This window comes from Ambystoma mexicanum, chromosome 7q (assembly GCF_040938575.1).
Source record: "Ambystoma mexicanum isolate Mex_15411 chromosome 7q, UKY_AmexF1_1, whole genome shotgun sequence".
Classification (NCBI taxonomy): domain Eukaryota; kingdom Metazoa; phylum Chordata; class Amphibia; order Caudata; family Ambystomatidae; genus Ambystoma; species Ambystoma mexicanum.
Genome location: NC_090941.1, coordinates 23,481,260 through 23,505,304, shown reverse-complemented (window position 1 = coordinate 23,505,304; position 24,045 = coordinate 23,481,260). Strand labels below are relative to the sequence as shown.

The 24,045-nt window shown below is 43.8% G+C and overlaps 1 protein-coding gene across 2 annotated transcripts in view; it reads right to left on the bottom strand.

The window, feature by feature from the left end:
- The window catches only part of ACOT9 (acyl-CoA thioesterase 9), an 872,728-nt gene that overhangs the window by 619,834 nt on the left and 228,849 nt on the right, over positions 1 to 24,045 (bottom strand). For both annotated transcript variants that reach the window (XM_069639309.1, XM_069639308.1), the window contains one exon: positions 17,864 to 17,901. In XM_069639309.1, coding sequence (XP_069495410.1) covers positions 17,864 to 17,901 — 38 coding nt within the window. The remainder of the gene's footprint in view (positions 1 to 17,863; positions 17,902 to 24,045) is intronic.

The window sequence follows — 24,045 nt, the reverse complement described above, 5'->3', positions numbered from 1 at the left end:
TAGTGGATGATACCTTTATGTGCGATGTGCACAGGTATGCCATGGAAAGAGGCTTTCATACTGACTTTCAGTTGGAAGGGGTGCAGGCTCTTTGGGGCACAGTGTACGAGTGGGGTTTCGGGTGCATGGATTTCCTTTGTACATGTGTGGCCTCTGTCTGTACTGTTGATGTGGTGGTCGTACATTTTGGATCACTAGATTTGGGGTACATGTCGTGCTTACATTTGCTCGTGCACCTAAAGAAGTTGATTACAGTAGTGATGCAGAGGTTTCCCACTGCCAAGGTGATTTTCTCATCGATAACACCAAGAGGAGCATGGGACCATGCCGGTGTAATTTGTCTACAGCCAGAGGTCGGGAGATGTTGGATAAACAGAAGCATGTGTGACTTTATGTGCAGTGCTGGGATGTTCTGCACCGACTTTGAAAGCATTAATAACCAGCGGGATTTCCAGTGGTTCCAAGAAAATTGTATTTATTTTACCTCCACTGGCAAAGGTGTTTTGTTTGCCACTCTGCACGAAGCGTTGCAGCGAATCCTGTAGAAATGTAAGAGAAGCATTCATCTTCAGTCGAGAGAAATGTGAGGAGCAGCAAAGAGACAGCCAAAGAGAATACAAAAAAAAATGGATGCACGCACATACATAACAAAAACATGACAAAAAAAACAAAGAAAAAAGAAGTGTTTTTAGAGAAAGTACTAAGACACAATCCCCCTACCCTGTTTTACATCCCCCCCCACCCACTTCCCCTCCTAGCACAGTAACTCTGCAGATTCTGGGGTACTTTGAGGATTAGACGTGTCATATCCGGCTCTTTTTAGGATGGTAGCTATGGCATTGGCCCTGTGGAGGCTAAGCCATTGCGCAATGTGGTTGCTGGTTGTGGTGTGTACACAAGCACTGTGGCAGAAGGTATGTTTGTACAGAGAAATGTAGGAGGCTATGGTGAAAGTGTGCAAGGTAAGGCGCAGGCATCCTGTTTGTATACATGCGCTGCACGCACTTGCTTAACGTTGCTAACATACATTCCGTGCTGCTTTTGTGTGATCACTTTTCAGACATTTGTAGTACATGCATTACAGTGGAAAGACCATTTTGTGACGTCTACAAGGTACGTGGCAGGCATCCTGTTATGAATGTAGTGTGTGTATCATATGATATGATGTGATATGGTATTCTCTGGCATTTGTACGGCGCCTACAAACAAGTGTGTGAAGGCGTGACGAGGAAAGGGAGGCGGAACAGAGGCCACACAGAGACATTGATCCCACTAGGCCGGGTGACACAGAGTGTGCAAGTGAATGGGAAGTGGGAGGGCAAAGTGGAGTACATAGGAACAACAAAAAATAGCAATATGTGCTACTACGGCTGGTGCTGGCAAGTGGAAGGATAAGTACAATAAGTGGTGGCTGGACTGTTAAGGTTGCAGAAAGCAGTCCCCAAATGCGGGGGTTGGCAGAAAGCCAGTGCAGGGGTGATACTGTTGGGAGGGAGGTGGCCTGGGGCACAGATTACAGGGTGGGTAGGAAACCAGTGCACAAACATTTGTATTTTGTACAGGGGGTGGTCCTGTCCTCAAACGTTTATGCTACAATAAATTGTTGTAGTGATGATTCAAACAGACCTCCATATTAGTGCCAATACATCAAAATAAAGTATTCATTATTGGAAGAAGGTTCTGATCCAAATACTGGAAAAACAATTGCAGTGTCCTTTATTATTTAGGCCACATATGTAAACATTCAACATCAAACATAAAAATTAGAAGATAAACCTTGTCACCAACTATACAGATGGTGTTAGAGAGGTAACATGTAATTTCAAATATTCAGTGCATATTGAATGAAGTTACATGTTCATTGATGACAGGTGGTGGTCATTGATTCTGACCTATATTAGTCCCTACAAACCAGAGTATTTGAGTGACATTTGAAAATGCACTAGAAGTTCAAAAAGGCAGTACATATACCAAATTAGTGCGGTGTGTTGTCTACATACTTATCTACATGTGCTGCGTTGTCTTGCCTGTGTACAGTTCAGCAAAGTATTACATCATATTTGCCAACTAAATGTATAACAGTATAAACAATTGTCTGCACAACACAAAGCTTATCGCTTGATGATCAAGAAACCTAAAAATAGAGTCTGCTATAGGCGATGTCAACATGAAGGAAGTGGTGGAGATTCAGGTCATCGTTCTAAAGGTTTTCGGTCAGGGCACGATGACTTTGGACGTTTCGGCTGTAAAGGCGTGGCAGCCTTCTTCTGGGTCCAGGTAAAGCAGGTCTCCTATGGATAAAAAAACAATACGAGTACATATTGTTGCATGTTCCAGGAGGTGGATCATTCCTGAAAATATAAAAAATATAAATAAAAGCCCGTGAGAAGCTGTACTAAGAGGTGTCCCTCAGGTCCCGGCCACTAACCTTGCACATTGGTTTGGGGATTCGAAAATACTGGTTAGTATTGAGCCAACATGACTGTGGTCGGTGTCCTGGTTTCATAAAGAAGAAAATTCACTGTGAGGTTCGCTCTTACAAATAACTCCTTTTCATTCAATGACATCTTTTACCTTCAGACATGCAGCACCGCAATGGGCGCAGCTTTCACACCCAGTGTAGCCATAATCAGCATGGCGGAACACAAGAAGACCTTCATACTCGGTGATGCCAATCCATTTCACAACATCCGCCTCTGGTATCGATACATCGATGATATCAATTTTATTTGGCACGGCAGTAAACAAGAACTGGAAAACTTTTTAACCTGGACTAACAACCAAACCCAAGAAATTCAATTCACAATGAGCAATAACAACGAGAAGATACATTTCCTGGACCTCAACATTCTGGCCTCAGATGGTAAATTGACATGTTCTATCTATAAAAAAAAAAGAGACAGACCGCAATACAACACTGCATTACAGGAGCAACCATCCGAAAAGCCTCTGGGATAATTTGCCGTATGGGCAATTTTTAAGAATCAGGCGCAACTGCACGGACACCAGGGATTTTAAAACCAATGCCACGGAATTACAGCAGAAACTTAAAGACAGATGTTATTCCAAAAAACTACTCGGGGATACCAAGAAAAGAGCCCTCAATACCCCGAGAGAAGCATTACTTGTCCCCAAATCCCGCGACCGAAATACTGAAGCTCCATGACATGCGTCTCAGCTTTCAAAGCCAATACATCACAACTCAGAGGGATCATCAAAAAATTCTGGCCTATTGTCCCGTTGAGTCTGCCTGAACAATCTCTTCCCAGAATGGCCCTCAAGAGATCAAAAAATCTGAAAGATGATCTCACCCATGCCAGAACCAAACGCAAGGATTCAAGATCCACTATGTGGAACATGCGGGAAATACGCGGCCATCATCCCTGTGGCAGCTGTGCAGCCTGCAATCAGACCAGAAAACTAAAATCCTTTCTGATAGACAACAAAGAATGGGAGATTCGCCATTTTTCTAACTGCAAAACATCGAACATTATATATCTCATTGAATGCCCTTGTCATCTTAGATATATTGGCCAAACTTCAAGACCAGTTAACAAAAGGATTGGTGAACACAAGTCAAGGATTAGATGCAAAACACATAATGCACCCCTTGTGTCACACTTCCTTGAACTCCAACACAACTGTGATTCCTTCAAATGGTGGGTAGTCAACAAGGTGACAGACTGTTCAAATACCACCAATGCCCTGAACTTCAAAGAGGCGTGGTGAATTGTCAAATGACAGACCACCACCAAAGGTCTCAATGAACTGACACCCTTTTAATATTTGTATTTCAATTCTGTTTCCCCACTTGCTTTCCTAACACCCATGACTCCCTCCAGCACTTTAGTTTCCTAGGTCAATGTTTGCCCCCTCTGTGCCCGTTTTACTAACTTTGTCACCCAACGGCTTTCTAACCATCAGTGTAATCATCCTTACTCGGTACTGTTAGACAGCACTGTATGACGTTCTGCCAACTACCTTAACCAAGTTGGCGACTGCCCTCCATCCAGTCACTTATGCGCCACTGGCCCATTGGCTCCTATTGGGGCTAGCCTCTGTTCACATACAGTAGCCTATCTTTGCTTGCATTCTCAGTCCATAATACCTCAGCAATTGCACCAGTGATGTCTATCAGAGTCGCGCTCTTACTTGCGTCCCCGGCGCCATGGCAACTCTGCCTAGACGCTTGTACGCATGCGCGAACGGCAGACACCATTCTTTTGCGTATGCGCACTTCCAGTTTTCCACACAGCTCGCTTGCAGATTAACGCGAGTATCCGAACTACACGGAGCCAGCGCGCGAGACGCCCACGAAGCCTGCAGGTCAGTTCCTCGTACTAGCAAGGCTTTTCTTGCACCCCTCCCAGGATCTCACATTTAGCTATTCTTAAATCACGACTTCTTGATCTATAGTAAGTCTCTGCCATTTTGTCTCCCTCCTCCTTTCCACAGAGACAGACTCCTAGTCCCCAGACTTTCTGGCTGGCCTGGACTTCCTGCCCCCTTTGTTAGAACCTTCACAACGGAGGCATTGCTGACCCACGCGCGGCTTCCATGCCGAAATACGGTACTTTTTGTGCTCCCACTACACAGCTATAGTCAGATGTTTCAGCCAGAGCTGACCCAGACCTCTATCCGTCTTCTGTATTCACAGATAACCTCACAGTGAATTTTCCACTTCTTTGAGAAACCAGGACACCGACCACAGTCATGTTGGCTCAATACTAACCAGTATTTTCGAATCCCCAAACCAATGTGCAAGGTTAGTGGCCGGGACCCGAGAGACACCCCTTAGTACAGCCTCTCATGGGCTTTTATTCTTTATATTTTTTATATTTTCAGGAATGATCCACCTCCTGGAACATGCAACAATATGTACTTGTACTGTTTTTTATCCATCGGGAGACCTGCTTTACCTGGCCCCAGAAGAAGGCTGCCACCCCTTTACTGCCGAAACGTCCAAAGTCACCGTGCCCTGACCGAAAACCTTTAGAACGATGACCTGAATCTCCACCACTACCTTTATGTTGACATTGCCTATAGCAGACCCTATTTTTAGGTTTCTTGATCATCAAGCGATAAGCTTTGTGTTGTGCAGACAATTGTTTATACTGTTGTAATACATTGTTTAGTTGGCAAATATGATGTAATACTTTGCTGAACTGTACACAGGCAAGACAACGCAGCACATGTAGATAAGTGTGTAGACAACACACCGCACTCATTTGGTAAATTTACTACCTTTTTGCACTTCTAGTGCATTTTCTAATGTCACTCGAGTACTCTGGTTTGTTGGTACTTATATAGGCCAGAATCAGTGACCACCACCTGATATCAATGAACATGTAACTTCATTCAATATGCACTGAATATTTGAAATTACACGTTACCTCTCTAACACCATCTGTATAGTTGGTGACAAGGTTTATCTTCTAATTATTATGTTTGATGTTCAATGTTTACATATGTGGCCTAAGTAATAAAGGACACTGCAATTGTTTTTCCAGTATTTGGATCAGAACCTTCTTCCAATAATGAATACTTTATTTTGATGTATTAGCACTAATATGGAGGTCTGTTTGAATAATCACTACAACAATTTATTGTAGCATAAACGTTTGAGGACAGGACCACCCCCCTGTACAAAGTATTAGTCAAGCCTTTCCGTCCTGCCCGATCTTAGGCTATCCCTTTTGTTACTAAACACAAACATTTGTAGGCAGGAAGTGAGCAGGGGAGAGGAGGGGAAAAAGAAGCACATGGAAAGGTTTTGGGGTGCTTTCAGACCCCAAGATTGTTCTCAAGTTCCAGGGAGGCACAGAGCCTGTTCCAGAGCGAGACCCCAGCAGGAGAAAGACATCTACCACCAACTGGTTGCGTGCAAAAGCAACTGACCCGGAGGTAGTTTGAGGCGGATGAGGGAAGAGCTGGAGCAAGCAGATATTTAGGAAGTGAGAGTGCAAGGTATTGAGGTCCCAGGGACCAGAAGGCCTTCTGCATAATGCACACGGCTTTTATTTTATTGTTCGCAGCCAATGGGAGCTAGTGCAGGCATTTTAGTCCAGCAGAGATACGATCCCTGGCGTTCAGGTCAAGGACAAGTTGTGCAGTCCTCTTATGGATGATTTGCTGAGGGCGGAGAGTGGAAGCTGGCAGATTTAAAAAGAGTCTGTGGCAATAGTTTAGCGTACAAAGAACCACAGCTGTGCACACACTGACCTTTTGGGAACTGACTTTAGGTTGGTAAGATACATTCAGTGGTGGGTTTGGTGCCAGCTTTTTACGATTTATGTAGGAGGTGGGTTAGTGGGGAACACATTTTCTAGCATTGTTGGAAGGAAAGGAGAGAGTTCCTGTTTCGCTAGTACACTGTATGATATGGGTAAATGAACATTGCAAGCAAATACCATTAAATTGCCACTTCATGGTAGGAGATGGGAGAGAAAAGAGTATGCTTTTCAAACACGTAATGGACGCTTGGAGGCAGATATCATGCGCAGAGGCACTTCTAACTCAGTTGTAAACATAGTGCCAAAACAATGTTCATACCTTTCTTTTGTGGTGATGGGTGCTCATGTGGATGAATGTGTATGCACAAATTGTGCAATGTTTGACTGAACTTTCCACTGGACGCGCTTTCCAATAACAGCCCACTTGCAGGCTGATTTTGTACCGGTACATATGACGTCTTGTGGAGAACTGACCGTGTTAGATGCTGACGTCTTGGATGGCATTGGTGGATGCGTGTGTGACTGCTTAACAATACCCAATAAGGGCATGGTGGGAAGAAGATAGTAGAAAGGGAAGGAGGAGTTATTGCTTTACTGGGCGCGGCACTCACAATACTTTGGGAAGGGCACAGGCCACAATCTGTGCTTCGCACCATGCTGGCCAATGGAAATGGCACGGTGGGGATTTTCCAATCAGGTACTGAGGGTTTTGGGTTACAGGAAGGGGCGATAATACTGGTATTCATTACTCTGCGTAATGAGGCTGGCTGGCATGGAGAAACTCATTGTGTTGACTTTGGGTGATGCCTTTGTGATAGATCTGCACAAGTATGCCCAGGAATACAATGCATTACTTACCGTAAAAGCATTTCTGATGGTTGTATCTGCTTAGATTCACATGCTGTGCATAGGTCCGACATCCAGTGGTCACTGCAGAGTATTGCATTTTGTTTTTCGTAGTCGAAAAGGGGACGTCGACAAGGCGCGTCTGTAACACTATCCCTATAGTGACGTGCGTTGTACCCACAATCCCTCACGCGTCGAGGTCCCTCTGTTTGTATTTTTTCCGCCCAGCTACTGGTCGCCTTTATGCGGAGCTCCTCGAGAGACATTGCCAAATAGTTTCTTCGACCTTTGGTCATTTGTTATTAATACCAATAACGATAGATCCCTCCCTCGACGCAGAGCCGTTTCTCTGCCGAGCAAGATCTTCGACGGAAGGACGAGCGGAGGAGATCCTTCAGCGCTGCCGAACACGTGGCCTGGCCTCGCCGGCCATACACAGTAGGGAGAGTGGGGCTTTGTGGTCTTTCTTTTCTTTAAGAATGCCTTTCTCTTTCCCCTCCCTCTCTTTCGAGGTCGTAGTCACACCTATTACCCTCCGCTATGGAGAGGACGCCATTTAAGTTTTGCCCGCTTTGCAAGGGTAAATATACCTGGAAGGATAAGCATAAATGGTGCAACCGTTGCTTACCCCTCGATCACCAGGAGGACGGCTGTGCGGCCTGCAAATTACTAAAGCCCAAAACTCTAAAGGACCGCAGGGTCAAAAGGTGGGCGGCCTACGCTATGTCTAGGCCTGACTCCTCGCCCGCTGCCGCCGCCGCCGAGTGTGACGAGGATAGTGACTACACGGCCCCCGTAACGGAGGCTGTAGACCTCTCAAAGGAGCGTTCACGCTCCTCGTCGTCCGTCCCCAGCCCCGACAAGCCCGGCTCACGCCCAGCTTATGGGGATGAACACCCCGGCGACAAGGACGCACACAGAAAAACACCAAAGCACATACCCCCAGGCACACATTCGTCGAAGACAGCCACAGCGCCAACGGGGACGCCGGGCCCACCGACGTCTTCCACCGACCGTAAGGGTCGTCAGCCCTCCCCGCCACTGCTTCCGCGACAGGCGACTGGGCACTCTAAAAATAAGGGCGCTAACACCAAAATTTCCGGCGACACGCATCGCAAGAGCGCTCACGTTGCCAACAAGGACTCGACGACCAATGACTCGACGACCAAGGACTCGACGAGCAAAGGCTCGACGCTCCATAGCGCGACGGCGACCGATCCCTCGGAAGAGAGAATGATCGCCGAAAGCCTCGCGCGCATAGCATCTAAGGACGGCCAAAGACGTACGGCGAGTGAAACGCCGAAAACCGCGCACAAGGCTAAACATACGCCGAAGGCGCCGAAAAACAGATCAGGTCAGTTCTCGATGCCGTTGGAAGGCCCTAGCCAGCAAGAAGGCTACTCAGAAGGCGAAGGCTCTCTTTCTTCGACATTATGGGACAGAACCAGACAATTACAGGAGGAAGAAACCCCCTTTTCTTTCCCAGACCGTCCTGGCCGACCTCAGTGGCCCTTTTGAAAGGTTCCAGACCTGTATGGACAAACTAGATAGGTTCATGTCCATCCCAGAAGACAGGGCGCCCAAGAGACCAAGGGAGGCACCCCTTGAGAGTCCAAGGGCTAAATACCAGAAGTTTTATAACCCCATAACCCCAAAATGCTGTTTTGTTCGCTCATCTTCAAGATGTACTCAAAAGGTTCCTGTCAGATTCTGAGGACGAAAAGAAAACACACAACTGTATTAAAACGAAAACACGCTCTTTGTGTGGAAGCAAATAAAACCAAAAAAAAAAACCTCCACAACGACTCTTTTCAGAGCCACCCCTACAAACGAAAGCCCTTACACTGGTTGGCATTTCTTCCCTCCACGCACGCAGGCAACACAAAAGCCTCATCCGGGGATTTTCAGGCTAGTGGCCATGGAAATGGGACTGTGCGTTTCTGGGTGTGGCGTGAACGCAGGGGACTGTTGTACAGACCTGCTAGTGTTATATGGAGAGCGCACGTGCCACAATCTGCGTTTCTCAGCATGCTGGGCCAATGGAAATGCGACTGTGCAAATTGTCCAATGAGGTTGTCAGTGTGTGCGTCACAGGAAAGGGTGGTCATATTTTGTTTCATTACTCTGTGTAGCAAGGCTGGCAGAGATGGCGAGATGTACAGTTTTCATAGTGGGTGATCCCTTTGTGGTAGATCTGCTCCAGTATGCCGTGGAAAGAGGCTTTAATGGCAAATTCAATTTGGAGGAAGTGGACGCTTTGTGGTGCAGTGTCGCTGTCCGTACTTTGGACCATTTGCTTGCAGAATGTCGATGAGTGGCCACTTTCGCTACTGTACACGTGTGGTCCTGCACTATGGAGCACTGCTTTTGGGATCCATAGCTTGTTCAAGTGTGTACCGTCAACTCAAAAAGATGAGCTGTGAAGCACATTTTTCCCACTGCAAAGGTGCTTTTCTCATGTATACCACCAAGTCCAGTATACAACTATTCCAATGAATGTTGTCAGCAGCCAGCGGTCGGAAGGCGTCTCATCAATAGAAGCATGTGTAACTTCTTGCGTGCTGCTGGGATGTACTCCTGTGCGAATAACATTGGTTATCGATGTGTACCTTCTCAATGGAAATGGCCTTTCATTGTCGCCCAGAGGCAATGTTTTGTTTTCCAATCTACAGGCTGCACTGAAGATGCTATGGTAAGAATGTGAGATGAAGTACAACAAACAAAAACACTTATAGAAAAAAAATGGTTTCTATGGAAGCAGCTTTAAAAAAATTTAAAAAATACAAAACGGCTCTTTTGAGAGCCACCACTACAAACGACATCCCCTACCCTGGTAGACATTTATTCCCCGACTCCCGCGGGCGCACACACTTGGAAAAGTCAGCGGACATCGCGACAGTTGCCTGGTTGCACGTGAAATATACGCCCCTTTGCACATGGCCGCCATACATTTGGGCCTGTGGAAGACACGGGATTGGTAAATAAGGTTTTTGCGTGTCGAGTGTACACACAGACTGCGGTACACGGTATATTTGTGGAGCAAAATGCAGAGGGTGCGCTTATGGCTGTGTGTTGCATGAGCCACAGCAAATGCTTTGTGGGGGAGTTTTATTTTTTTTATTTTTTTTTGTTTATTTATAAAGTTTACACATAAATAATCAAACAATCAGAACAATAAATACTCTGCCAAAATACACAGAATAACAGATTATATATACACACAACTTGCAATAAATCCGTAAATACTCAGAAAGTCATCCCACATCTTTCCGTACAACCTCAACTTCCCTTGTCTCTTGTAAACCACCTTTTCCATGGATGCAAGGGCAGACATCCCCTCAACCCAATCATCAAGAGAGGGCGCATTCCGCGACTTCCAGCCCCTGAGGACCAACCTTTTGCCCAGACAAGCTCCACGGAGTAAAAACTTTTTCCGTGACACAGAGATCCTCCAGCAATTCTCCACCTCCCAAAATCATTGTCATAAAATCCAATTCAACATCCAAATTCAAAACACGCAGACAGGCACCACAAACATCATGCCAAAATCCCCGTACACGCACACATTCCCACAACAGATGTTCCAGACTTCCCTGTCCATTCCCACAACACCAGCATTCATCCGAGTCCATCAGCCCCCTCTTAAACATTCGCTCCGGGCTCCAAAACACTCTATTGAGAATCTTTATTTGTCTTGACCGTTCCACCATATCAATTGCACAGAGTTTAACATTCGCGCACATATCCAGCCACATCTCAGGCGAAATCTCACACCCCAACCTCCTTCATCTCTCAAATCAGAATTTTCCTTATAAGCAGACACAATACAATTATATATCCTGCTAGCAATGGAACAACCACCCAGCTCCCTCTCCACAAGATAGAGATTCACCATTGAACTTCCTAGCTCTGCAACATCACCGATACATCTTTTCAATTTCCTGAAGTCTTCAGTTCTGAAATTATCAATGTGAAACTTTGCTTGTAACTCACGTTCCCCAATCCACCCTCCATCCACCAGATCATCATCAATCCAGAGCACCCCACCTAGAAACCAATCCGGCCAGAATAAAGACCTGCCCCCGATAGCAATCAATGGGTTCAACCAAATGGATGAGTGAATAGTCCTTGAAGCAACCGAGCCCAACAATTCATGAACCTGTCTCCACGTCTCTCTCAGAAAAACCGTCAAAGGTGATTTATTACATGACTTGTTTGTCGCCGTGAGAATTGCCCTTGGAGGGAGCGGACCCAACATACTTGCCTCTGCAATTACCCATTTATCAGGCACATCCATCAAAAAAGGCACAATAAAATGACTTGAAAAGGCTAAATGATATGCCCTGAAGTTCGGTACTCCCAGACCACCTTTTTCTACTGGCAACTGAAGTTTCCACAATTTAAGCCTAGGCGGCTTATTATCCCACAGGAATGACTGCAACAAACCATCCATTTTTTTCCAGTAATGTTGACCAATTTTCATCGGAAGCATACCTAGAACATAATTAATCTTCGGAGCTGCATTCATTTTGATAGCGTTCACCTTGCCCCATAGGGACAAATGAAGCAAAGACCACCTCAAGATGCTCATTTTCAAATCAGTACATACCTCATTCATGTTTACCACAACCATCTCATCCACCAGTGGGGTCAGCCATATACCCAGGTATTTCAGCTTCCTTTCACACCATTGAAACCCAATCCCAGTAATCAAGCTCTTGTCACAATATCCTGAAATTGGCAACACCTCAGATTTAGACCAGTTAACCTTAAATCCAGCCACCGCATGAAATCTATCCAAAACATTCAGCAAGGCCGGAAGGGACACTGTTAAATTCCGCAACAACAAAAGTAGGTCATCCGCATAAAACCACAACTTTTGGTCGGCACCATGAAAACTCAAGACCCTGTATCCCCACGTCACTCCTCAAGGCAATCGCCAATGGTTCCATGGCCAAAACAAATATCAGGGGGGATAAAGGACATCCCTGTCTCGTACCCCTCTGCAGCACAAAAGAATCTGACAATTGCCCATGAGTTCTGACAGTGGCAGTCGGACAAGCATAAAGCAAGACGATACATGAAATAAACTCCTCTCCCAAATTCATAGCACGCAATACTGAAAAAAGATAGTTCCAATCAACACGATCAAACGCTTTCTCCGCGTCCAAGGAAAGCACTGCAACATCATCATCCATATCCTGTGCATGTGTCATCAACAACAATAAGTTCCTAATATTGCTAGATGTCCTCCGGCCGTGAACAAAGCCCGACTGATTAGAGTGCACTAACTTCACAAGAAGATTCTGCAAACGAAGGGCCAATAATTTCGCAAGGATCTTATTATCAGTATTAATCAAACTGATCGGCGGTAATTCGAAGTCAAACAACCATCCTTACCCTTTTTTAGGAAAACCGATATAATGGTATGACTAGTAGAAGCAGGAAGCAAACCTCCCACCCTGGATTCTATGAACATATCCCGCATAAGTTCTATCACCGAATCAGGTAAGATTTTATAAAATTCAGCAGGCAGACCATCCGGACCCGGAGACTTGCTCGAGTTCAACTTCCCAATCGCAGTTTTCAATTCATCCACAGTCAAAGCTTCACCCAGCATTGCATTCTCCAAATCATTCACTCTAGGTATCTCCAATCCATTAAAAAAGGAATCATTCAATCCATTGACCCCCAACTCACTCTGATAGAGTTTCATATAATACTCCTTAAAAGTCTCATTAATCAATTTCGGGTCACAAATCACCTGACCATTCTCTCTTTTGATTGAAGTGATAGATCTTTCTGATTGCTGTTGTCTTAATCTATAGACAAGCCAGCGATCGCACTTTTCACCATAATCAAAATAAGAACATTTCAATCTAAACAAATCCTTTTCAGACCTTGCTTTCAAAGTCTCATTCAGCTCCCTCTGCAGTTCCCTAAGTTTTCTCCTTTTCTCCATATTAACTGAGTCATTTATCAAATCCTTTGAAAGCTGCTTAATATTTTGTTCCAAATCCAAACTTTTCCTCTCTGTACATTTCCTCTTGCTACTGGACAAACCCATGAGCAATCCCCGCATCGTACATTTAAATGCCTCCCAGACTGTCCCAACACCAATTCCGTCTGTCCTATTTTCCACAACAAATTGATCAGCCTCAGACCTGATTTTATCTACTATCTTCTCATCCTGAAGAATTGAGGTGTTCATTTTCCAACAAAAAGATCTGGAAGTATCAAACTGCAAACCCATATTCATAAACACAGGTGCATGGTCAGTGACAGCAATACAACCAATCTCACAGCTTGCCAGATTCAAGGTTGCTGATCCAGCTGTGAGAAACATATCTATACGAGAATGTGAACCATGAGAGCTAGAATAAAACGTGTATTCTCTCAAATCAGCATGAAGCAATCTCCAACAGTCTTCTAAGGCAAATTCAGAAATAAGTGCGCTAAAAGAACAAAATGTCGGATCCCTCCTGCAAACAGCACTGGATCCACTCCGATCTTTGACAGTATCAATAACCAAATTAAAATCTCCCCCCAGAATAACATTCCGGCAAGCAAAATCCTGCAGTATTTGAGCAACTTTTCCAAAGAATGAACCATCATCCACTGAGGGAGCGTAAACATTGCAAAGAATAGTCTTAACTCCCTGAACCTCCACCAAGAGCGCAACGACTCTACCCTCCTTATCAGAGCAAGAGTTTAAGACCTTAATCGGGGAATTTTTCTGAATCAGAACAGCAACCCCTCTACTTCTGGATGAATAGCACGAGACATAAAATTCCCCAATCCATCCTTTGCGTAACATATTAACTTCATCCAGCAATATATGGGTCTCTTGAAGAAAATAAACATCACAGTGCATATCCTTCAAACAATTAAAAATCGTTTGTCTTTTGAGTGGATTGTTTAGACCATTTATATTCCATGAAGAAACAGACAACTGGTCACTCCTCACAGGCGGCATTGCAAGGGGAAAAGAATAAAACAATAAAAAACCAAAACAAAAATTCTGTACTGATAAAAATCAAATACCCTCCCCCAGCCCCACCTGCAGAAGTATGAATCCAACGTCAACAAGAACAAACCCCAAGCCCCCCCCGGCACCCCTCCCAATCTCATATAAACATCACCAATCAGAAAACCCCAAAATTAAAAAGCCCATGTAAATTTCAAGGAACATATCAGCATAACATGAAACCTTTCAGAAGCATCTCTGATAGATGCAACGGGCGAAAAGGGTGCAACAGCAAATATATCTAAAACAACATGCGGACCACTCCACTATTAGTCAGAACAACACTCAGGAAAACTTGTAAGCAGAGATACCACCTCCCCCTCCCCCCCAAAAAAGGGGAAACAAAAAAAAAAAAAAAAAAAAAAAAAAAAGGTAAAACAAGAAGCAAAGTACATAGCAGACAATCATGGTGTAAAATCTCCGCCCCTGGCCATTCCCTGCTGCATCATGGACCAAAGTACATTGAATGGCCTCCATCCCACATTGTCACCTTTCGCAATGCCAGAATGAAAGGCACCACATATCCTCATGGGTCAGAAACATGCCCATTCCTTCACCCGGACCAAACAGCAGGTGAAGGGGCATTAGAAGTAACAGCTCTACGTTGACTCTGGGGTCCACCATGAAGCCAATGCAAAGTGGAGAACAAACCTCCGCAGCAGTGCATCAATAATGTCTCCAATGTTATCAAAAAATGGACTCAGCATACATATGTTCGGGAAATGGCCATAATCCATGTCAATACATCTGCTTTCATGGCTGCACACCCCATTTGCCCCAGGTGTCAGATGGTACGCTTTTCGGAAGTACGCATGACATGCACCACTGATCCAAAGAGGGACTTTATAGAGGACGCCGTCACGTGCCATTTCATGCATCACGCCTAGTTCCTTGAGCAGCATCTCACTTGTACTTTTAGTATTATCTAGTAGGTACAATTAGCATTTCAATACACATGAAATACCGCTCGCAGATATTTGAAAGATTTTGAGCCGACAGCAAGGCCGGAGCAAAAGACTCTCTCCCCGGGCAGAATATAATTGATGATGACTACTCAATAGGCTCCAACACGTACCTCCTCATTACAAGCGGCGTGGTCAGCATCGCAAAACTGTCATCAAAGGAGGGGCACCGCAGAATCCGGACGGGTTTTCATCCCACATCGCAGGCCGTATTGCAGACGCGCGACGCAACGCGGAAGGAGGAATCCCAGCCATATTCCGGACTCGTCCTCAACGCCGAATTATAGACACGTGACGCGGAGCGTAATGCAGCACCGTACGTCACGTGTCAACAATGAAGGTCCCTTCCTCAGAGATGTGTTGCCCACGGGAAGGAACTCAAGAGCCACATTCCAGCACCGAATGTAGGTGAATTTCAAACTTGTAACTGAAGTAAGCACTCGGCGCCATCTTCACCAATGCAAACTAATGTTAAAAATAAAAATTAAAAAAAAAAAAAAAAACACAAAAATCAAAAAATACAAGGAGGGGGAGGAAGCCCATTATTAAATATAAAATGTCAAATCAATCATCAATTGCGTTAGTATTATCCCGTAATGCCTCAAGCCAAGATAAAGCTTCCTTTGGGTCAGAAGTAATTCTCTCTCCCTCTGGCAACATCAAGGTCATAGAGTTATATCTATTCAAAAAAGACTTCACTTTCAGGGACTTTGCCAAGTCTTTAACACCCTTAAAGCATTTCTGAGCTGCCATGATTTCTTTAGGGTAATCCGGGAACACAAAAATAGGCTTTCCCTTGTAGAAGGTAGTTCCCTTAGACCGAGCAGCAAGCAGCAAGCAGCAAACCTTCCTTCTTCCTGGCCAAAACAAAGACCACCATGATGTGCCTAGGTCTGGAGCCAGGCTGCTTACCAATCCTATAAACATGGTCAATATCCTCCTCCTTAATTAACATTAGACCAAAGCAATCTTTGAAAATCCCAATAACTGCTGAAATCAGTTTCTCCACTCCAGGATCTTCCTCTACTCCAACCAGTCTGACATTTCTTTCTCGCAGTTTGAAGTCCGTTTCCAATCTCCTGCATCATTTTTTTCCCAGTACGCAGACACCCATGTCGGCGCATTATTTTTCATTTGGTCCGGAAATGGAGAAAGTGCGGCACATTGTGAAGAGGTACATTTGTGCCTTTTTATGACTTGTGCTAATGTCGTATTTTACAAATGGGAATCTGAGGGTTCACAGCACGAAGAGTTTTCCCCACAAATGGCATTCCTCTTAACATTACTGCATTTCCGTTTTCTGCACAGCTTACAGAAATTGCCTTGCTACCCTTTTTGGAAGTATAAGAATAATGTTTGTGGTAGGTGTTGCGCACTTGCGCTCTTGAAAACGCACTGCAACACGTAAAACCACCTCTTCCAATAGCCACCCATTTCTACCAGTTTTGACTGCAGCGTTTTCCACAGTACCACGGTTCCTTCTATTTAGCACACAATCTGTGGAGGTTATACGATGCCCGGCGCCCTGCCTCCCTTCATTGGCACTTACATTGTTGCACTCTGAAAGGCGGTTTCTTTACTTACCTTTTCTCCTTTTCCAGTTCATCACTATTTCTTTTGGTCTTGTAACACACGCCACCGAAGGACCGAAACGCAAGGGCCGGTACAGAAGGGCCACCACCTACAGGGATATCATAGGGGACATGCACAGAGAGGGTAATGTTGGGTGACCCTCACTTTAATAGCTGCCACTGATTGTCATGCTCCGGGACAGACTCTTCCCAAGCACTTTAAAGTAGCTTCCCTCTATAGAGTACCGGGTTGCAGTACATGCACACTACAATGCCCTTTGGCAGGCAAGATCATTAGCGCAGCATATGGTGTACAAGGGTATTTTAACGCTGCAGTGCCGTACAGGAGTGCCCCTGTTGTTGGCCGCAGTCTATGAGGAGAATGCTGTACATGAAATTACCCTACTGCATTTTTGGCAGGGAAGTACCCTGCCAACTGGTCCCTTATGCTTGCATTGCTGTTCTAGTCACATGTGGTATGGACAGTTCATGGTACGCCATTAGCCGTAGGACTAGCATGCACGGAGATGAATGAAATTGTGAAATACAATGCTTACAGCAAGGAGAAACGCAGCTTCAGTATGTGCAGGAGGAAGATATTTATTAAGCGCGACCCATTCAGTTATCTGAATTTGTCCGGACATTCTGTACACAGATGCCGTTCATGGTTGCTTTTTTTAGAGTTGTATTTTACTCTGCTCCTATGTTCAACATTTCAAGATGTCTGTTTTGTTTGATTCACATATGCTGCCATCTTGGAGAGGTTGTCTATGTTTACAGTTGTATGCAACTATAGAAATGAGATTACTGTTTCAAATACTGTTGATTCTCACATCCCTCATTGTGATCAAGCGGCTGGATAGCTGTGAAAACACATTAACAGCCTGCACTCTACACTTTTCCACTGCACACCTAATAAAGTTTATTTTTGTATTGGTGTGACTTTGGCATTTTCCTTTTTTGTTGCCTGTGCATTGTTTCACGCTGCTGCTCTCGGGAGTGCATTCCGCCTTCCCGTACTTCGGTACGTTGGTTTTTGCTATATATATTCCGCAAACAGTTGAAGGCATAGTTTAAATATGTATTATTCATTGAAATACAAGAAATGCTGAACAGGTGTATTGTCTCACAAAATTAAAAACAATTAGCCATGATGAGGTTAGTGTTGCGACTAAAACAATAACAACTCAGCAAGTTAAACTGTGTAAAACAGAAATCCCATACCTCCCAAGCTGTCCAGATCTTCAAGAATTCTACCAAATCTGTCAAAAGAAAAACATGATTTAAAAGGATCCTACTCAAATATTTATATACATATATATATATATATTTCAAGAGCCAACAAGTGATCAATTTAGCATGGAGTAAAGAGAACACCCAAACAGAAAAGAAGATAGAGGCCGATTGCTAGTGCACATGCATGATCGAATATATGTAAATGACATGCTACAATAAATTAGCTCTATTACTCTTTGAGTATAGACTTCACATTAACTGCTAATCGGGCAAAGGAACATGAAATAGTCTAAATACATCCTTATGATCATTCATATCAATTTTATCACAAAGTTTAAATTCAACAAAAACTGAGGTTCAGCTTAAATGGAGGGGGTGAGAGGGAAAGAAAGAGCGAAAGAGAGCAAAAGAGAAAGAAAGAGAAAGAGAAAGAGAAAAAGAGAGAAAGAGAGAGAAAGAGAGAGAAAGAGAGAAAGAGAAATTAAAAGGAGGTAAAGATTGAAGTAGAACGGTTTACAAAGGAAATCCAAATAACCACATCGGGAACCAGGTTCATTCTCAGAGAAAGTAACACTCTAAACTGCTTAGTTCACCATGTCACAAAAGGTACGGACACATCACGACAAATGATATCAATCTTAATATCAAATTCTGAATTCAAAAAGGGTGAATATATATATTTTTTAAAATAGAATGTCAAAAATCTGAACACAACCACACACAATAAGTCCCACAGTGTTACGATTTTTCCACAGCTCTGGTGAGGGGTGTGAAACCATCTATTCTAAAGGAAGACTGCAACTAAAAGACAGGTCACACTTTGTGTGTTTACAATAGCAAAGAAGCCAGGCTTTACTCAAGGCAGGGGAGAAGTCTGTTGGATAGGGACAGTTCGTCCCAATAGGTAACACAAAACAGGACTCTACACAGATTTACTGAAAATATAAACATTTATGTTTATTAATAGGAGAACCTATTTAGAAGAAACATACAAGTGAAAGTTATGTACAGAAAGTAAAATATATACATATATATATATATATATATATATATATATATATATATATATATATATACACACACACACACGCACTAGTAATGCTACAATGAACTCTACAACCTTTCTATTGCTTTGCAAAAAATGCACACTCTTTATTGGAGGGTTACACAGAAATCGCACACAAAAGTACTACGTTGGATACACTAAAACATTATATATGACAAAAATGACATACCTGTAATCATCTTTCAGATGCTTGTATATGCCTAGTCACATGCTCTGCATATGTCGACATCTAGTGGTTGGCGCAAAGTATTACATGACTTGTTTTCAAAATCGAAAAGGGACGTCGACAGGGTGGGATTGTAATACTACCCCTACTGTGATGTGTACTGTACCCATGGTTCTTCACTCATTGAGGTCCTCAGATTGTTTTATGACCTGAGGTTGCAAGAAGTGGGTCTTCAAGTAGAGGAAAAGTGCAGAAATTGAACATTGTCTATGTACCGTCTACTCCCAACAATCTAAGCAGATCCAAGCATCACAAAGATGATTATAGGTATGTAATGTTCGTCTTCTGAGGTTTGTTGATCTGCTTAGAATCACATGCTCTGCATACACTAGCAAGCAGTACCAGGAGAAAGATGTGAATTGTTACAAGGGACAGAGACAAAAAGATTTGTTAACACTGCTTGTCCTACTTGAGAATCGCTCCTAGTTTGTGTGTCCACACAGTAATGCTGGGTGAATGTGCGAACTGAGCTCCATGCTACTGCTCCACAAATTGCCTCCAAGACTATATTTGCAATAAAGGCTATTTATTTATTTATTTATTCGTATTTGTTAAGCGCACAGAAACAGCCCTGAGGCATCGTGGCGCTGGTTACAGAATAGCGCTGGTTACAGGAAAAGCGCGTCTTAGTTGCAGCATAGTGGCATACAGGCATACAAGTTTGGGCAGTAGCAGTATTTAGCAGTGTGTGCCTGATTGGCTGTAGGTGAAGGAATTTTAGTTAAAGAGAGAGGTTTTGAGTTTTTTTCTAAACGCTGTGAGGGAGCCTTCTGCTCTTAGGGCGTGGGGGAGATTGTTCCAAAGTTTAGGTGCTATGTAGGGAAAACCCTGCCCTCCTGCTGTAATCTTGTTGATGCGTGGTACAGTGAGTTGGTTGGTGTAGCACAGTCTGGTAGGTCTGGATGAGGTCGGTCTGAGAATGGTGTCTGAGAGATATGATGGTGCAGTGTGGTGGATACATTTGTGGGTAGTAGTGTGGCACCAGTACCATGTGTAGTGTGTTCTCGGTATAAATGGCAGTTTTGTTCGCTAACCTGTAGCATTGTTCTATGCATTTCACAATCCATTTAAATATGGCTGCTTTGGAGACAGTAGCCCCTTCTCTCCCTGCACCCAAGGAAACACGTAACTGGTCCGTTTTCCTGATTGGTTCGTCTTACTGAGAGAGTACATGACAGCTCTCCGAAGGTCTAGTGCATGTAGAGCTCTTTCTCCAGAGTTCTGCAGGTCTTGGAAAAAATGCTGGCAGGTCAATAGATTGACATGGAATCTAGAAATAAACTTTGGTGCGTTCTTAGGAACACCTTGTTTTTGTGTATATTACAAAAGGCTACGACACAAATATGTTTGGAGCTCACTCAACTGTCTTATAGAGGTGATGGCTAAAATAAAAGCAGACTTTTAAGTGAGGTCTCTGGGGCTTGCTTTAAGCATGGGTTCGTAGGTAGATCCCATAAGCTTATTCAAGACCATGTTTAAATCACACCCTTGGGGTGGATTTGCAATAAGGGGATACAGCATTTTTACCCCTTCCATGAAGGCTTTCATGACTGGAATTGGCCACCATTAAACTTTGCTCTGTGATGTTGTGTATGCAGAAAGAAGCTAATTGGACCTTTAGGGAATTGAACACTAAACCAGAGTCCAGTAAGTGCAATAGATAGTGCACTAAGTTAGGACGTGAAAAGTCATGGAATTAGCATAAGACTTTCTACACCATATGACAAATCTTTTCCACTTGTTAAAAGTAGCATTGTCCAGTGTTAGGTTTACATGCTTCATGTCCATGCATCTGTCAGGTAAGTTAAGATGTCAGAACTATATGACTTCAGGAGCCAAGCTGCGAAATTGGTTGTCTGAGGGTGTGGAAGAAGAATTGACCCTTGTTTCTGAGACAACAGGTTTTAAGGGTTGGCCAGTTTCATTGGTAGTAAACGAACATCCTGAGTAGGAGGGAGTACCATGTCTGACGTGCCCACATTGGGAGCAACAAGGATCATTGTTAAGTGTTCCCAACGCATTTTGTGGATTACTCTGTTGAGTACTGGGGTCGGAGGAAAAGCGTATGCAAATATCCCTGACGAACTGATCCACAGAACCTGAAGGCCTATGTCCGACACCATTTTGCAGAAATGCTGTTCACAATCTCTGTATGTAGTTCCCAGCTATGCTCCAGGGGAAGGTCTGTGTCTCTGCTTAGTGTGTCCGACTCCATTTCCAAATCCTTTGTGCTAGTCTGGATAGACTTAGTGAGTGTGCACATCCCTGCGTGTTGATATAGAACATGGTGGGTGTGCTGTCCATGAGAACTAGTACTGTCCTCCGTATTAAGTGGTGTTGGAAAGCTTGTAGGGCTTGGAACACCGCTCACAATTCTAGGTTGTTGATATGTTTCTTTGTTAGCATTTGTGTCCACATGCCATGCGCAGTGTGGTGGCAAGAATTAGCTCCCTAGCCTGAAAGCTATGTGTCAATCGTTAACATGGCTTGTGTCTGAGGTGTCACAAATGGCTGGCTTGCCTTTTAGTATATTGTCCTTTGTCCACCACTGAAGTGCTGTCAACAGTTTGTGAAACTACCACTAGACTGTCCCACTGTCCATTCCCTTGAGACCATTGTTTCGCTAGCCACTCTTGTATCGGACACATGCGCACCCTTGTGTGTGCCACAAGAAGGCACAACACCTTCTGCATAGTTATCTGGTGACCGCCTGTGCAACATTGGATTTGGCCCAGCATGTTTTAGACCCTCTCAGAGGGGAAGACTAGTGTGTCTTACATCTCAATAACTGCCCCTATAAATGGTTCGACTTGGCTGGGGACTAGGCTTGATTTTTCTCTCATTTATGGAAATCCTGGTTGGAACAGGAGCTTTATCGTGTTTTGAATGTGCTGGCGGCACATTTACAGTGTCCCCTGTTATAAGTCAGTCGTCTAGATAAGGGTACACTGGGATTGATTGATAGGTGAGCTGCCACTGCCACCAGTACCTTTGTGAGCACCAGAGAGGCCGAGGCAATTCCGAAGGGTAGCACTTTGAACTGGTAGTGTGTGGACCCTACCTTGAATCTTAGGTATTTTCAGTGTGCTGGCAACATTGAAATATTAAAGTAAGTATCTTTCATATCTAGTGTTGTAGTCTCCTCTTTTTAGTAGAAGAATGACTCCTTGTAGTGTTGTCATTGTAAACTTTTGAAGTTTGACATACGTATTTGCGGTTTTTGATCTAACACTGGGCTCTTTGTCTCGTCTTTCTTTGGCACAAGGAAGTACACTGAATAGATACCCTTGCCTACCTGTGATGGGGGAACAAGTTATACGGCTCCCTTTCCCAGTAGCCATAGTATCTCTGGTTGGAGGAGGAGTTGGTGTTCGATGGACATGTTCATGTGTCTTGGTGGATGATTGCGTGGTGTTTCTAGGAACTTGCTGCAATATCCATTTGTAACGGTTGATAGAATCCACTTGTCTGTTGTGATCTCCTACCAAGCGTGGGCAAAAAGTGAAATGCGACCCCTCTACTGGGGTTACATGGGAGGGAACCTGTATTTGGAAATCAATGTTTGGAGAGGGTGGCTGAGCCTCTAATGGCTTGGCTTTTACCCAAACCACACCCTCGCATAAACTTCCTCTGAAAAGCGGTTTGGGAGGATGGCAGCTGTCTCCGACTGGTGTACCCTGTGCTGGAACTACCTAGGGACTACGGTGAGTGTGCCGTTCATGCATAACCTTGAGCATTAAAAGGTAGACGATTGCTGTAAACTCACTGTTGAGTGTTAGGCTTGTTAGTGATTTGACCTAAAGTCTTAAGGTGTGGCATGTTCTTTTTTTGGTGATATCTAAAGCATCATAAATGGCTTTGCCAAAAAGGGCACTGTCTTCGATGGGCATGTTTATAAGAATGAGAAGGGAGGTTAGTGGGCACCACTTGGGTCCAAAAGTCTTTTTTGTAGTAAGGTGGATATAAAGTTAAAAATATGGTAATAATTGCTTTAATGGAGCTGGCTGTGACAAGTCTGGAGACACCCGGACTTGAAAGTACGAAAACCGCTGAAGACCAAGTATGAATACCAAGTCACACAACCACTCTCAAAATAGGGGCCCGGACCCGGGCAACCAGTTATAAAGTTCAGCAGAAAAGTTTTATCCAAGTATCACAGAAGTGTTTCCAAGTTCAGTGAAATAATAAAATGAAGGTGGTCTGTTGATTTTCAAAAAGTATTTTATCAAAATGATAAAGCTGTCACTAATATTCTCTTAGTGAGGGAGCATTTGTCGCAGCCTATATACATTTCCGACTAAAGCCAATGCATTTCGGAGTATATCTCCTTCATCAGGGCCAGTCTTGTGGTTAAACATTGAAAATACAACAGATAAATAATGTACCAATAATACACAAAATGCATAAAGTGAAATGAAAAATAAACATACCGATCAGTAGAAAATCCACAAGTGTTCATAAGGAGAAAAATAAAGCAAAAACAGGAATCAACAATACAATATTAGGAGGATAAATGGTTTTCATTGGGAATCAGAAAAAAGAACTGGTGTTACCTTGGCAGTATTCAATGGGAGCTAACAAACGTTCTAGCTGACCACAGCGATACGGCATGCAATTAGTAGCCGCAATGTTAACACGCACGTGTTTACGAGTGGAATCTGTTTAAAAGAGGAGATCGAGTGATCAATTGCAGCATGTCTGATTCAAACAGATTCCACTCGTAAACACGTGCGTGTTAACATTGCGGCTACTAATTGCATGCCGATCGGTATGTTTATTTTTGTATATAGGTTGCGACAAATGCTCCCTCACTAAGAGAATATTAGTGACAGCTTTATCATTTTGATAAAATACTTTTTGAAAATCAACAGACCACCT